General features: G+C 36.0%; 1 protein-coding gene across 1 annotated transcript in view; it reads left to right on the top strand.

The window, feature by feature from the left end:
- The window catches only part of DMD (dystrophin), a 2193636-nt gene that overhangs the window by 613990 nt on the left and 1564505 nt on the right, over nt 1-15141 (top strand). The window contains exon 10 of the mRNA XM_036917975.2: nt 14940-15128. Coding sequence (XP_036773870.2) covers nt 14940-15128 — 189 coding nt within the window. The remainder of the gene's footprint in view (nt 1-14939; nt 15129-15141) is intronic.

Genomic DNA, 15141 nt, shown 5'->3' with positions numbered 1-15141 from the left:
GTTGCTGCAAATGGTAGGATTTGCCCTTTTCTTATGGCTGAGTAGTATTCCATTGTGTATATGTACCACATCTTCTTTATCCATTCATCTATCGATGGACATTTAGGTTGCTTCCAATTCTTGGCTATAGTAAATAGTGCTGCGATAAACATAGGGGTGCATCTGTCTTTCTCAAACTTGATTGCTGCGTTCTTAGGGTAAATTCCTAGGAGTGGAATTCCTAGGTCAAATGGTAAGTCTGTTTTGAGCATTTTGAAGAACCTCCATACTGCTTTCCACAATGGTTGAACTAGTTTACATTCCCACCAGCAGTGTAGGAGGGTTCCTCTTTCTCCACAGCCTTGCCAACATTTGTTGTTGTTTGTCTTTTGGATGGCAGCCATCCTTACTTGTGTGAGGTGATACCTCATTGTAGTTTTAATTGGCATTTCTCTGATAATTAGGGATGTGGAGCATCTTTTCATGTGTCTGTTGGCCATCTGTATTTCTTTTTAGGAGAACTGTCTGTTCAGTTCCTCTGCCCATTTTTTGATTGGGTTATTTGTTTTTTGTTTGTTAAGGCATGTGAGCTCTTTATATATTCTGGACGTCAAGCCTTTATCGGATGTGTCATTTTCAAATATATTCTCCCGTACTGTAGGATTCCTTTTTGTTCTATTGATGGTGTCTTTTGCTGTACAGAAGCTTTTCAGCTTAATATAGTCCCACTTGTTCATTTTTGCTGTTGTTTTCCTTGCCCAGGGAGATATGTTCAAGAAGAGGTCATTCATGTTTATGTCTAAGAGGTTTTTGCCTATATTTTCTTCCAAGAGTTTAATGGTTTCTTGACTTACTTTCAGGTCTTTGATCCATTTTGAGTTTACTTTTGTATATGGGGTTAGACAATGGTCCAGTTTCATTCTCCTACATATAGCTGTCCAGTTTTGCCAGCACCATCTGTTGAAGAGACTGTCATTTCACCATTGTATGCCCATGGTTCCTTTATCAAATATTAATTGACCATATATGTCTGCGTTAATATCTGGATTGTCTAGTCTGTTCCATTGGTCTGTGGCTCTGTTCTTGTGCCAGTACCAAATTGTCTTGATTACTATGGCTTTATAGTAGAGCTTGAAGTTGGGGAGTGAGATCCCCCCTACTTTATTCTTCTTTCTCAGGATTGCTTTGGCTATTCGGGGTCTTTGGTGTTTCCATATGAATTTTTGAATTATTTGTTCCAGTTCGTTGAAGAATGTTGCTGGTAGTTTCATAGGGATTGCATCAAATCTGTATATTGCTTTGGGCAGGATGGCCATTTTGACGACATTAATTCTTCCAAGCCACGAGCATGGGCTGCGTTTCCATCTGTTCGTGTCCCCTTTAATTTCTTTTAAGAGTGACTTGTAGTTTTCAGAGTATAAGTCTTTCACTTCTTTGGTTAGGTTTATTCCTAGGTATTTTATTTTTTTTGATGCAATTGTGAATGGAGTTGTTTTCCTGATTTCTCTTTCTGTTGGTTCATTGTTAGTGTATAGGAAAGCCACAGATTTCTGTGTGTTGATTTTGTATCCTGCAACTTTGCTGTATTCCGATATCAGTTCTAGTAGTTTTGGGGTGGAGCTGTTAGGGTTTTTTATGTACAGTATCATGTCATCTGCAAATAGTGACAGTTTAACTTCTTCTTTACCAATCTGGATTCCTTGTATTTCTTTGTTTTGTCTGATTGCCGTGGCTAGGACCTCCAGTACTATGTTAAATAACAGTGGGGAGAGTGGGCATCCCTGTCTAGTTCCTGATCTCAGAGGAAAAGCTTTCAGTTTCTCGCTGTTCAAAATAATGTTGGCTGTGGGTTTATCATAGATGGCCTTTATTATGTTGAGGTACTTGCCCTCTATTCCCATTTTCCTGAGAGTTTTTATCATGAATGGATGTTGAACTTTGTCAAATGCTTTTTCAGCATCTATGGAGATGATCATGTGGTTTTTGTCTTTCTTTTTGTTGATGTGGTGGATGATGTTGATGGACTTTCGAATGTTGTGCCATCGTTGCATCCCTGGGATGAATCCCACTTGGTCATGGTGTATGATCCTTTTGATGTATTTTTGAATTCGGTTTGCTAATATTTTGTTGAGTATTTTTGCATCTACGTTCATTAGGGATATTGGTCTGTAGTTTTCATTTTTGTTGGTGTCTTTGCCTGGTTTTGGTATTAGGGTGATGTTAGCTTCATAGAATGAGTTTGGCAATATCCCCTCCTCTTCTATTTTTTGGAAAACTTTAAGGAGAATGGGTATTATGTCTTCCCTGTATGTCTGATAAAATTCCGAGGTAAATCCATCTGGCCCGGGGGTTTTATTCTTTGGTAGTATTTTGATTACCTCTTCAATTTCATTGCCGGTAATTGGTCTGTTTAGATTTTCTGTTTCTTTCTGGGTCAGTCTTGGAAAGTTGTATTTTTCTAGGAAGTTGTCCATTTCTCGTAGGTTTCCCAGCTTGTTAGCATATAGGTTTTCATAGTATTCTCTAATAATTCTTTGTATTTCTGCGGGGTCCTTTTGTTATTGTTCCTTTCTCGTTTCTGATACTGTTGATTTGTGTTGACTCTCTTTTCCTCTTAATAAGTCTGGCTAGAGGCTTATCTATTTTGTTTATTTTCTCGAAGAACCAGCTCTTGGTTTCATTGATTTTTGCTATTGTTTTATTCTTCTCAATTTTATTTATTTCTTCTCTGATCTTTATTATGTCCCTCCTTCTGCTGACCTTAGGCCTCATTTGTTCTTTTTCCAATTTCGATAATTGTGACAGTAGACCATTCATTTGGGCTTGTTCTTCCTTTTTAAAAAATGCTTGGATTGCTCTGTACTTTCCTCTTAAGACTGCTTTTGCTGTGTCCCACAGAAGTTGGGCCTTAGTGTTGTTGTTGTCGTTTGTTTCCATATATTGCTGGATCTCCATTTTGATTTGGTCATTGATCCATTGATTATTTTGGAGCATGTTGTTTAGCCTCCATGTGTTTGTGTGCCTTTTTGCTCTCTTTGAACAGTTTATTTCTGGTTTAATGCCTTTGTGGTCTGAAAAGTTGGTTGGTAGGATTTCAATCTTTTGGAATTTACTGAGGCTCTTTTTGTGGCCTAGTGTGTGGTCTATTCTGGAGAATGTTCCATGTGCACTTGAGAAGAATGTGTATCCTGTTGCTTTTGGATGTAGAGTTCTGTAGATGTCTATTAGGTCCATCTGTTCTAGTGTGTTGTTCAGTGCCTCTGTGTCCTTACTTATTTTCGGTCTGGTGGATCTGTCCTTTGGCGTGAGTGGTGTGTTCAAGTGTCCTAGAATGAATGCATTGCATTCTATTTCCTCCTTTAGTTCTGTTAATATTTGTTTCAGGTATGTTTGTGCTCCTGTATTGGGTGCATATATATTTGTAATGGTTTTATCCTCTTGATGGAGTGAGCCCTTTATCATTATGTAATGTCCTTCTTTGCCTTTTGTTAGTTTGTTTATTTTGAAGTCTGTTTTGTCTGATAGCAGAATCGCAACACCTGCTTTCTTCTCTCTGTTGTTTGCTTGAAATATCTTTTTCCATCCCTTGACTTTAAGTCTGTGCGTGTCTTTGGGTTTGAGGTGAGTCTCTTGTAAGCAGCATATGGATGGATCTTGCTTTTTTATTCATTCTATTACTCTGTGTCTTTTGATTGGTGCATTCAGTCCGTTTACATTTAGGGTGATTATTGAAAGGTATGAATTTATTGCCATTGCAGGCTTTAAGTTTGTGGTTACCAAAGGTTTAGGCTTAGCTTCTTTACTATCTTACTGTCTAACTTAACTCGCTTGTTGAGGTATTATAAACGCAGTCTGATGATTCTTTATTTCTCTCCCTTCTTATTCCTCCTCCTCCCTTCTTCATATGTTGGGTGTTTTGTTCTGTGCTCTTTTTAGGAGTGCTCCCATCTAGAGCAGTCCCTGTAGGATGCCCTGTAGAGGTGGTTTGTGGGAGACAAATTCCCTCAGCTTTTGCTTGTCTGGGAATTGTTTAATCCCTCCTTCATATTTAAGTGATATTCGTGCTGGATACAGTAGTCTTGGTTCGAGGCCCTTCTGTTTCATTGCATTAAGTATATCATGCCATTCTCTTCTGGCCTGTAGGGTTTCTGTTGAGAAATCTGATGATAGCCTGATGGGTTTTCCTTTGTAGGTAACCTTTTTTTTTTCTCTCTGGCTGCCTTTAATACTTTGTCCTTGTCTTTGATCTTTGCCATTTTAATTATTATGTGTCTTGGTGTTGCCCTCCTTGGATCCCTTGTCATGGGAGTTTTGTGTACCTCTGTGGTCTGAGAGGCCATTTCTTTCCCTAGTTTGGGGAGGTTTTCGGCAATTATTTCTTCAAAGACATTTTCTATCCCTTTTTCTCTCTCTACTTCTTCTGGTATACCTATAATTCTTATATTGTTCCTTTTCGATTGGTCACTCAGCTCTCTTAAAATTCTTTCATTCCTGGAGATCCTTTTATCTCTCTCTGCATCCGCTTCTCTGCGTTCCTGTTGTCTGTTTTCTAGTCCATTAATGGTCTCTTGCATCTCGTCCATTCTGTTTTGAAGTCCTTCCAGAGCTTGTTTTATTTCTGTATTCTCCTTCCTTAGTTCTTGCATATTTCTCTGCAAGTCCATCAGCATGGTTATGACTTTTGTTTTGAATTCTTTTTCAGGAAGATTGATTAAATCTATCTCCCCAGGTTCCTTCTCAGGGGAAGATGTAGCAGATGCCGAAGCTGTCTGGGTTAGTCTTGTCTGGATCATTTTTTTTGCCTTTTCATGTTGACAGGTGCTATTGACTGTCAGCTGGGAGGGCCAACCTTTTCACTTGCTACTGGCCTTTCTTTACCGGGACAACTGCGACCCCTCGTGGCTTGTGTTGTGTAAATGCGAGTAGGCTGGGTATTTGTGTCTTGCCCGGCTGATATGGATGGATCTCCCTTTCTGTGGGCGGGGTTTGCCTTAGGCTGTTTCTCTGCTTTCGCAGCGCCCGGAGGGGTAATGGACTGGGGGGCTGTTTGGTTGTTTACCTCCGTGAGGGGTCTCAGAGCTGTTGCCCAGGGGGTTAGTGTGCCCAGTTTTCCTTGTAATTTCCAGCCACTGGGCTGTGGCCTGTGTTCTTTCTCTCCAGCTGTTAAGTCCCTGTCCCTTTAAGACTTTCAAAAAGCACTCGCTTTTCTTTGTCACAGGGGCATCAGCTTCGGCACCCGCCCAGAGGTCTTGCTGCCCTATTTCCCTAGTTTCCAGCCCTCCATGCATGCACTGTGTCTGCGCTCTGGTGCGGGTGGCTGGGGCTGGGTGTTTAGCAGTCCTGCGCTCCCTCTCCCTCCCCCGGGAGCTGGGGGAGGTGTGCTCGGGTTCTGCCGGGCTGGGGGTTGTATCTTACCCCTTTCAATAGGCGCTGGGCTCTCACACGTGTGGATGTAGTCTGGCTGTTGTCCTGTGTCTTCTGGTCTCTCTTTTAGGATTAGTTGTATTTGTTGTATTTTCAAAAATATATATGTTTTTGGGAGGAGATTCCCACCCTCCTACTCATGCCGCCATGTTGGCTCCACCTAGGGGGGGGGTTACTATTTAAGTGACAGTATATCTTAATTTGGATATAATGACTTTTCATCATATATTTACATATATATGTATATATACATATAATTTTGAAAAAGTTTGTTAAGCAAAAAAGAGTTGCCTAAGGTAATATTCTTATGAATTCTTTTTATTTTAAAATTATCATCCAGTGAGTCATATTTGTTTTAGATATTTGTAAAAGACTGATTAAAGTAAGTAAGACTTGGTATTTTTGCAATAGGCCTATTTGAATGTAGATAGGTCTGTTAAATTTAGGGTTGAGGAAAATAGCATTAAGAATTGATTTGGTCTTCTCAAACATTTTGTAACTGCCTTATTTTAAAGTTACATTTAGAAAATATCTGTTTAAATTTTCAGCTTGTATCAATTTTAACCAAATACTGACTTTTAAAATTATTGAAACACCAAAAATATTACTAACTTTCTATAGTCATCTTTCTTCTCTGGAATCCATGGATCTCGTCATCTTTCTTCTCTGGAATCCATGGATCTCGTAATATTCCTTCAGTCCTTCAGAAGTACAAGAAGGAATTGGGTTTACTGGGGGTCTCCTATCTCTTCCAGCACCTCATAGGTGTGACCTCACTTTCCTCATCTAGGAAATGGGCCCCTCTTTTAAGGTGGTTGTGAGAATTATATGAGATAATGTGTGCAAAAATCACTAAGCTGGATCCCCTTCATTCCTCAGAAATCTGAGGAAGTTGTTTTATATAGGAGTTTATTGATATTTACCATACATTTTATTGTAAACTATAGTAATAAAAAGACTATGTTTTATATTAGGTACTTTCAAATCTATTTACATCTTCTATTATTTTCTTTCTAGACTTCCATTGGTTTAGGAGAGTTTGTCATAGCAATGATTACTTATTTTCCATCTTTTTGATCTTGTAGGGTGGGTTCTGTTACGTTGTGAATGACAATAGCCAAGATAAAAATTTTCAGGACTAGGTCAAGAAAAGAGGAAATAATGGATAAAAGATAGCATAACTTTTAAAGTTAATGTGTGCCCAGTGACTTTAAACAGTAGAATTAGAGAAATCAGACAAAGAAAAGGAAATAAAAATGCACATACACATGTATATTAACCAGCAAAGTGAATATTGGGAGGAAGTACATATTTAAAATTATGAATATCTTACACCATGAGATACTCCTTTCTTTAATATATGACCATTGGTTGAAACGTTATGTACAAGACCATAAATTGGAAGAACAAATGAGATTTAATGATAAATTTACTCAAAAACAAGTTAACTCAATCATATTTATGTGTTATCTTTGTGTTGTGTCTTCTGTTAGGCATGGGGTCTGAGTCCCTGCCTTCATGGAAAGTAAAGACTTATGTAATATCTGAAGGTATATACTGTATTATATGTTTTGAAGCTGCTAAGATTAGATCTTAAATGGTCTCACTACATGAAGGAAGTATCAGCTAAATCTACAGTGGTAATTGTATTACAATATATAAGTGTATCCAGTTAACATGTTCTACACATTAAACTTACCCAATGTTATATGTCAATTATATCTTGATAAAATGGGAATTATTTTTTTTAGATACAGATATATGGATTGAAAAATGAAGCAAAATGGAATCGAAACTTCATTAAGAGTATGTTTTAGAGAGAGAGGATATATTAACAGACATATGATTTCATTGTAGAAAGACTATTTTAAAATCACATATTAGCTCTTAGAAATTCATGTCTGTTTATAGTAAAATCCCAGGTCCAAGAAACTAGGGCATGCTTGTATATTAGATGGGCTATAGGTTTGTGGAAATAACAAAGACACAACTTAGATGAAACACGTTTCTCTATCAGAATTATATATCTTAACTGTCTAGATGTGGGCAGTCCAGGGCTTGCAGGAAAGCTCTGCTCTTTTAGGGACCAAAGTCCTTTTGCCTTGTTGCTCTTTCCTCCCCTAGGATGCTGCCTTTATCCCCATTATCAAGGACATATTACCACGACATCTGTGTCGCCGTCTGCAGGAAGGAGGAAAGGTCAAAGAGGAGAGCATATCTATTCTTAGGTCTTGATAATGCACACATCCTATCCCTCTGGCTAATATTTAGTCACATGCTATACCTAACTGCAAGAGAAACTGGGAACTGAAGCTTATATTCTGGATAGACAAATAACCACCTAAACTTTCTACTACTGTATAAGATGTGGAGGAGGATAGATACTGAAGGGCCCACAGTCCATATAGTGGCCAGTTTTTTCCAAGTGTCAAAATAAACACTTTTGGTTTGTTTAATAGGTTTTTTAGATGATATTTTTTTAAATGTAAATACACACATATTCATAACACACATATGCATACAGATGATATATGTTCTTTGTCCCCTTCAGCAGAGCATAGAAAGCACAGCATAGCGTTCCTGTGAGACAGTCTGTAATAGTGAATAATATCAACTTAGTTGATATTAAAAATGAAAGGCAAGCGATAGGAATTGTAAAAGGCATAGAATTCAAAGGGTACATTGGGGACTTGTCTTCCTTTAGAAAACTGATTGTTAGCTTTACTTTTTGTTCAGCTTCATCTTCCTTACAAGGTTCTGTGCCATCACCTGGGCTATGTTACGTGGTTGCCTTTCTGCTGTCCCCTTCTTCAGTGTGATGTCAGCGTCTGTGCCTTGCAAGCATCATTTTGAACTCTACATCTGCTTTCTGACTCACCAACATAATAGAGTCTGGGTGTTTTCTTAGTAGTTTCAAACCCATTGACTCTGAATTTGTGGAAATGAATAAAATAAAAAATATATAATTATTTTAAGGCAAAGTTGATTAACTGAACTGTAATCTGAATGGACGTAGCTTTGATCATCTTATCAATCTTTCCTCTTGTCTTTCTTTAAATGGACCCATCTTATATACTTGGCATAGTATTGTAGTCCAGGTGCTATTTGTAAATAAAATCCTTCCTAGGTGACTAAGGAGATTTGGGTTAGAATGTTAGTTCAGTGATTGTTTTTTATTTTAAATGAAGCTGAGATATAACTTCCCCTAATAATTTTATTTTTTACTGAGATGTAATTACCATATTATATTAATTTCAGGTGTACAACATAATGATTCAATATATTGCTAAATGATCACCACGATAGTCTAATTAACATCCATCACCACATAGTTACAAATAAACTACATATAAATTTTTATTTTATGTTTCAAGAAGCTATATTAGGATAAAATGAAGGTGCTATTTTATAGATTCTGAATCCATTTTCTTTATTAATAGAGACTTATCAAATTGTACTAAGGATATGTATTTTGGAATCCAAACAACCTGGTTTTAAATCCCAGAACAGCCAATCACCTTTGTGACCTCTGGCATGTTATTTAATTTTTCTGCTCTCATTCCGTCATCCTGCTATGCTCTGTCATCCTGATCTGTTATGGTAAAAAAAAACGATATAATGCATGTTAAGTGCCTAACAAATTGACTGACACTAAGTGCCCCATAAGTAATGGCAGCTGTTGTTATTGCTGTTATAGATGTAGTTGTTGTTGTTCTGATTGTTGTTTTAATAGTGCTATAATAGCAGACCATAATATTTCCTAAATCCTCATTGGGGTTTAACTTTGACCTGAATTTCAGGCACAAGTAATATTTAAAATTACCTATGTAATGCTATCATTAGATTGAATATCATGTACAGTTTTGTATGATGGATTAACTTCTCATAAATCACTTCTGTAATCACTTTTCATACTTTGACTAATACCCTGGTTTACACATTATATCTCTGAGGAAACACAGTGAAAATGTGGCAAGAATATTTCCAGATACTAATCCTGGTTCCTCTGAACTGTTCTTCTGTTATTTAATAAAAGAACCACTTGGTTATCCTTCTGTAATCCTTTAGCTCTCAAATAATCTTTCACTGATGGATAAAAAGATTATAGAATACACCAAAAAATTCACCACCCATGCATTGACTTAAATTTTATAAAAAAGAAGTGTGGCATATATAAGGGATAAGGGAACTAAGTGATAACACTTCAAATGTTCTCAAAGCATTTATGCAGTCAAGAACAACAGAACTATTTTTATCCAGGTTAAAACTTGTATCACTTTTTAAGGTTGAATTTGGGGAAGGTGCTGAAATAGATCAGTTTCAACAGAAATATAAAACTACTCAGTAATAGATTGTGCCCTCTGGAAACATCCCAGCTATTTTTCTAAGAGCTTTGTGGTTTGCTGGATTGCTGGTTTCATTATCTATATGTAGCCAGTAGATGACTTAACTCAGTTTGAATTGCCAAAATCATGCTTCTAAAAATACACACAGCTCATTCAACTGTATTTCCTCATAAAAATCATTTGCCATTTCAATGAACATTGGTCCCCAAATAAAGGCATTGCAGAACATTTATTGGAAACTAGAATGTACTTAGTATTTTATATGATGATCTTCGATAATCTTTTCAGCAATCCCATGGAGGTTTATTTTCCTTGTTTTACTTATGGGGAAGCTGAGATACAGGGAAGTTAAATAATCCACCCAGGATCAGACTGATCGTAAACTGGATTTTTAAAAATGTTCATATATGGAGTCATGTCAAGGCTAGTGCTCTATATTTTATTATGACTCACTAGGAATGAGTTTCCAGACATTTGTCCTGGACATTATAAGACTAACACATATACTTGTTTTCCTTCACTACTTCCCTTTTCCCCTCTCTAGTCTTCCATCATTATGCACTAGCAACTTCTTCAAGGATCATACGTGACAATATCTGGTAATTCTTCATGCAGAATGGCAGTAATTAAGCCTTTGATGTTTGTGGGTAATGTTGAATAAATTTTAGTGTTCTTAATTTTCAAAAGAACTCAGAATTATTTCATCCATCCATTGTTATGGCTCTCATCTGCATCATTTTTGCCCAGTGTACTGCAGAGAAACATAAACTACTGTGATACAGACAAAAATGAAAATAAGATTGAAGCATAGGAAAAAAATATAATTCCAGTTGATAATACTGGCATCTCTACTCATGAAATGATCAGTGTCTCTTTCTTATGCATAGATCTGATTCTATAGAAAGCAAAGATGAAGTTTCCTAGAAAATTTTCTTTGATGCTGTTATGTATTTGAACTAGCCACAGGATTAGGAGAAACATGAAATACTAAGACAATGAATACATATTTGGGAGAGCTAAAACCAAAAGCATAAGCCTCTCTGATTATCTTTGCTTCTAAGTTCTCTGTTAAAGATTGATTTATAAAGAATGTGTTTTGTTCCAAACATTCTACTGAAAATGCACAAGTGTATAATTAAAGCGAATTTCTTCTTTCATGGGTTTACATGTACTGAAATTCTAGAACTGTCTCCAATTTTGTTTCATGAAATGAAAAAAATTTCCATCTTGACCTAGAACATATATACATTGGCATATATTTATATGCATATCTGAAATAAAATTTCTAAAAGCAATACTGATCCTTAATATAAATTTCAGACTGATATTTTTCAGTATCTTTAGTTTTAAGTAGAATATTCCTGGTCACGACCCACTAAAATGATTTCAGAAATCACTGACGGATCATGACTTACAAATTTGAAAAACAGTGGTCTAGACACAGAATTACTCAGGCAAGATGACAATTTTGATCATAATCATATAGATATGTCAAATTGAATTTATGGATATAAATAATGATTAAATGAGTTATTTATGTAATTTTACATAGCTTATTCATGTTTGAATTTAGCTTTAATAAGGCTGTCTTTGCAAAGTTTTTCTTTTATGAACTTCAGACAGAATTTTTAGATTCAGAATTTATGAGTACTAGACATCATGTCCTTGAAAAAAAACACAATTTTTTTAACTTAAGAATTTAAAATTTTTCTGCAAAAATTCATGCCTCTGTAAATAACAGTAAATCATGAAGTGTTTATTTATTTATTGAAGTATAGTTGACATAACAATATTATATTAGTTTCAGGTGTACAACAGTCATTTCACAATTATATACATTACAAAACGCTCACCACAGTAAGTCTAGTTACCATCTGCCAACATGCAGTGTTATCACAATATTATTGACTATATTCCCTAGCCTGTGCTTTTCATCCATGTGACTTATTTATTTCATAGCTGGAGGTTTCTACCTTTTAATCCCCTTCATCTATTTTGCCCATCCTCCAGCCCCCTCCCCTCTGGCAACTAGCAGTCTGTTCTCTGTGTTTATGAGTCTGTTTCTGTTTTGTTCTTTTTGTCTTTTTTATTTCATATAAGTGAAATCATATCATATTTGTCTGATTTATTTTACTTAGCTTAATACCCTCTAGGTCCATCCAAGTTGTCACAACTGGCAATACTTCATTATTTTTTATGGCTCAGTAACATTGTGTGTGTGTGTGTGTGTGTGTGTATGTTTGTGTACCCCACATCTTCTTTATCCAGTCATCTATTGATGGAAGTGTTTACTTCTTTTTAATTCAAATTGTACAATGGTAAAATACAGTGTTGTGTTCCTTGAGTAATAGTGGTGTAAACAGTTTATCATTTGGAGAAGATGATTTGAACTCAAGATTGTTAATGATTTTTAAAACTTTAAATAGGAGCTATACTGAGGTTGAAGCTTCAGAAAGCTTTGATTTAATTGATGTTTCCTCTTAGACATTTTTGGGGTCATTTTTTTCTGCAGTTGCAAGCTCTTGAAATCTGGACAGTGACTTAAGGTAACCTTGGGGGAGGTTGTGTTTCAAAAATGGTTCTTATGTGTATTAGAATCTAATGACGATTACAGCTACAACATACTTGATTTGGTTCTTATACATGTCAGACATTCTGCCAAATGCTTTATATACTCTCCTTTTATTCTTACCACACTCTTATGGGAAAGGAGTATTGTTCCCATTTTATGTATGAGGAAACTCAGGTTAATGATAGGGCTCAGTAACTTTCCCTGAGTGGCAAGAGCTCAATCAGAGTGAAGATTCAGACACAACTCTTTGTATCCAAAGCCTCTAGATTTTACAACCACATTCTACTGTATGTAACAAAACTTCTATCTTCTGCCATCTGTATCCCAGAAAAGGCAAAAGATCCAGGATTGGATTGCACTTTTTTCCACCTATACGCAGGGCTGGGTGCACAATGTGCAGCCCAGTGAAGAAAGAAATACAGAGCCACTTGTTCAAAAAGCAGGAAGTAAAGTGCTTTTAAAATGACTAAAATATAAAGCCATTTCCTTTATTCCATGGTTTCTCTTTCTTGACTTGCCATCATGTTTTTATTTGCTGTTTCACATCATACTGAATAACAAAAATTAAAACTTTAAAGTATTGACATGAGTCTTACTGCTCATTATTTTATTGTGCAATTGCAGCTGTAAATACAAATGTAAGACTGTTTAACTCATGCAGAATCACCGGCATTATACAATTTGTATTTTGTAGCCTGTACATACTTCTGTATTTCATTCTTAACACAGAAACATTGTACAAGTAACTCAGCTATTTTTATTTCACTCCTTGATAGGTGCACACTCTATGAATATTATCTACTTTTATTGTCCTGATGAATAAGAAAGGAGTGAAAGGAAAGGGAACCATGGGTTGCCTATCTTTTCTTTCCGTGATATCAATTTCAGCATAACTGGTTGGCTAAAAGAAAGAAATATGAATAAGAAAGGATATCATAGGGTTCTTCGGGTGTTCATATTTTAGAATTGCCTTTTTTCTGCATTTGACGCAAGTTCTGGTTCAAACAGAAAGCATGACTTCCTAGGGTACCAGAATTCTATGCTCATGGGACATCAGGAACACTTTATGCAAATGGGGCAGACACATATTGCACTTATATCTTGTGCTCATATGGCATCCTTTGTTACCCCATTGTATTTCATTTAACGAACTCCAAATTCAAAGATGAAATTATTAAGAATTTTAACATGGTGCACCTACTATGGAAAATAGCATGGAGATTCCTCAAAAAATTAAAAGTAGAAATACTATACAATCCAGTAATTTCACTTCTGGGTACTTACCCAAAGAAAATGAAAACCTTAATTTGAAAAGATATATGCACCCCTATGTTTACTACAGTATTATTTACGATAGCCAAGGTATGGAAGCTACCTAAGTGTCCATCAACAGATGAATGGATAAAGAAGATGTGGTACGTACACTCAATGGAATATTACTCAGCCATAAAAAGAATGAAATCTTGTCATTTGTGATAACATGGCTTGACCTAGCGGGTATTATGCCAAGTGAAGTAAGTCAGATAGAGAAATACAAAAACTGTATGATTTTACTTGTATATGGAACCTACAAACAAAACAAGTTGACAAACAAAACAAAATGGAAACATACTCATAGAGGAAACAAACTATTGGTTACCAACGAGAGGGGAGGTGTTGGGAAGCACAGAAAACAGATAAAGGAATTAAGAGGTATAAACCTCCAGTTACCAAATAGCCATGGGATATAATGTACAGCATAGGGAATATAATCAATAATGTTGTAATAACTTTGTATGGTGATAGATGGCAACTAGACTTACACTGGTGAGCATTTCATAATATATATAATTGTTGAATCATTATGTTATATTCCTGAGACCAATATACCATTGTATGTCAACTATACTTCAATTAAAAAATTTAAAAAACAGCTATAATTATAGGATCAAAAAAAATTGATGACAGTATCAAGAAGCAGGTAAAACAAGTGTGGGTTCCTTCTGAGCCTCAGGAATTGTAGAGCTGCCCAGGTTGCACAACCATGAAGCTGGTTCTGCCTGAACCCACTCCCAGTATGCCACATTGTGACTTTTCTCCTTCTAATTCTGACTTTTATATTTATTATTAATAGTATTTAGAGGTGTAGAGAAGGGACACACCATGGAACTTGTTTTAACCCCTAAGACCTTCCAAAATTGCCTTGACCTTGGGGAGGACCTGTGTGAATAGGTCTCTCCGGGGCACTTACACTCTGTTTGAGATACTAGAGTTGGGTGATTTTGACTTAATATCAGAGATGTATATGTAGAAGATTGAAAATATGAACTCAAAATTTACCTATGGATGAAAATTTGTAGCATTTAAAATTCAGTATGAAGAATGATATAAATGACTATACTAATTAATGAAATATTCATTTGGGGAGGATTTTGACTGTCATTTGAGAATTTGTGTGTATATTTGTAAGGATGTTAAAATGTAGGCTCGCTATTACATGTTTCTGCTCTTCACATCTCTGATAATGCAAGTGGACATGCCTACCATTTTAGGTATTTGATTTGCTTTATCATTTAATGTACTGGAACAGTCTGCAAATATACTAATTGTATAACACCCAGTTTATTTTTATTGTTCAGCTTTTGGAAGCTCCGGAAGACAAGTCATTTGGCAGTCCATTGATGGAGACTGAAGTAAACCTAGACAGTTACCAAACAGCTTTAGAAGAAGTACTCTCATGGCTTCTCTCAGCTGAGGATGCATTGCAAGCACAAGGAGAGATTTCTAATGATGTGGAAGAAGTGAAAGAACAGTTTCATACTCATGAGGTAAAGCAAAACA

Source organism: Manis pentadactyla, chromosome X (assembly GCF_030020395.1).
Source record: "Manis pentadactyla isolate mManPen7 chromosome X, mManPen7.hap1, whole genome shotgun sequence".
NCBI classification, from domain to species: Eukaryota; Metazoa; Chordata; class Mammalia; order Pholidota; family Manidae; genus Manis; species Manis pentadactyla.
This window is presented reverse-complemented; position numbering and strand designations above follow the sequence as displayed.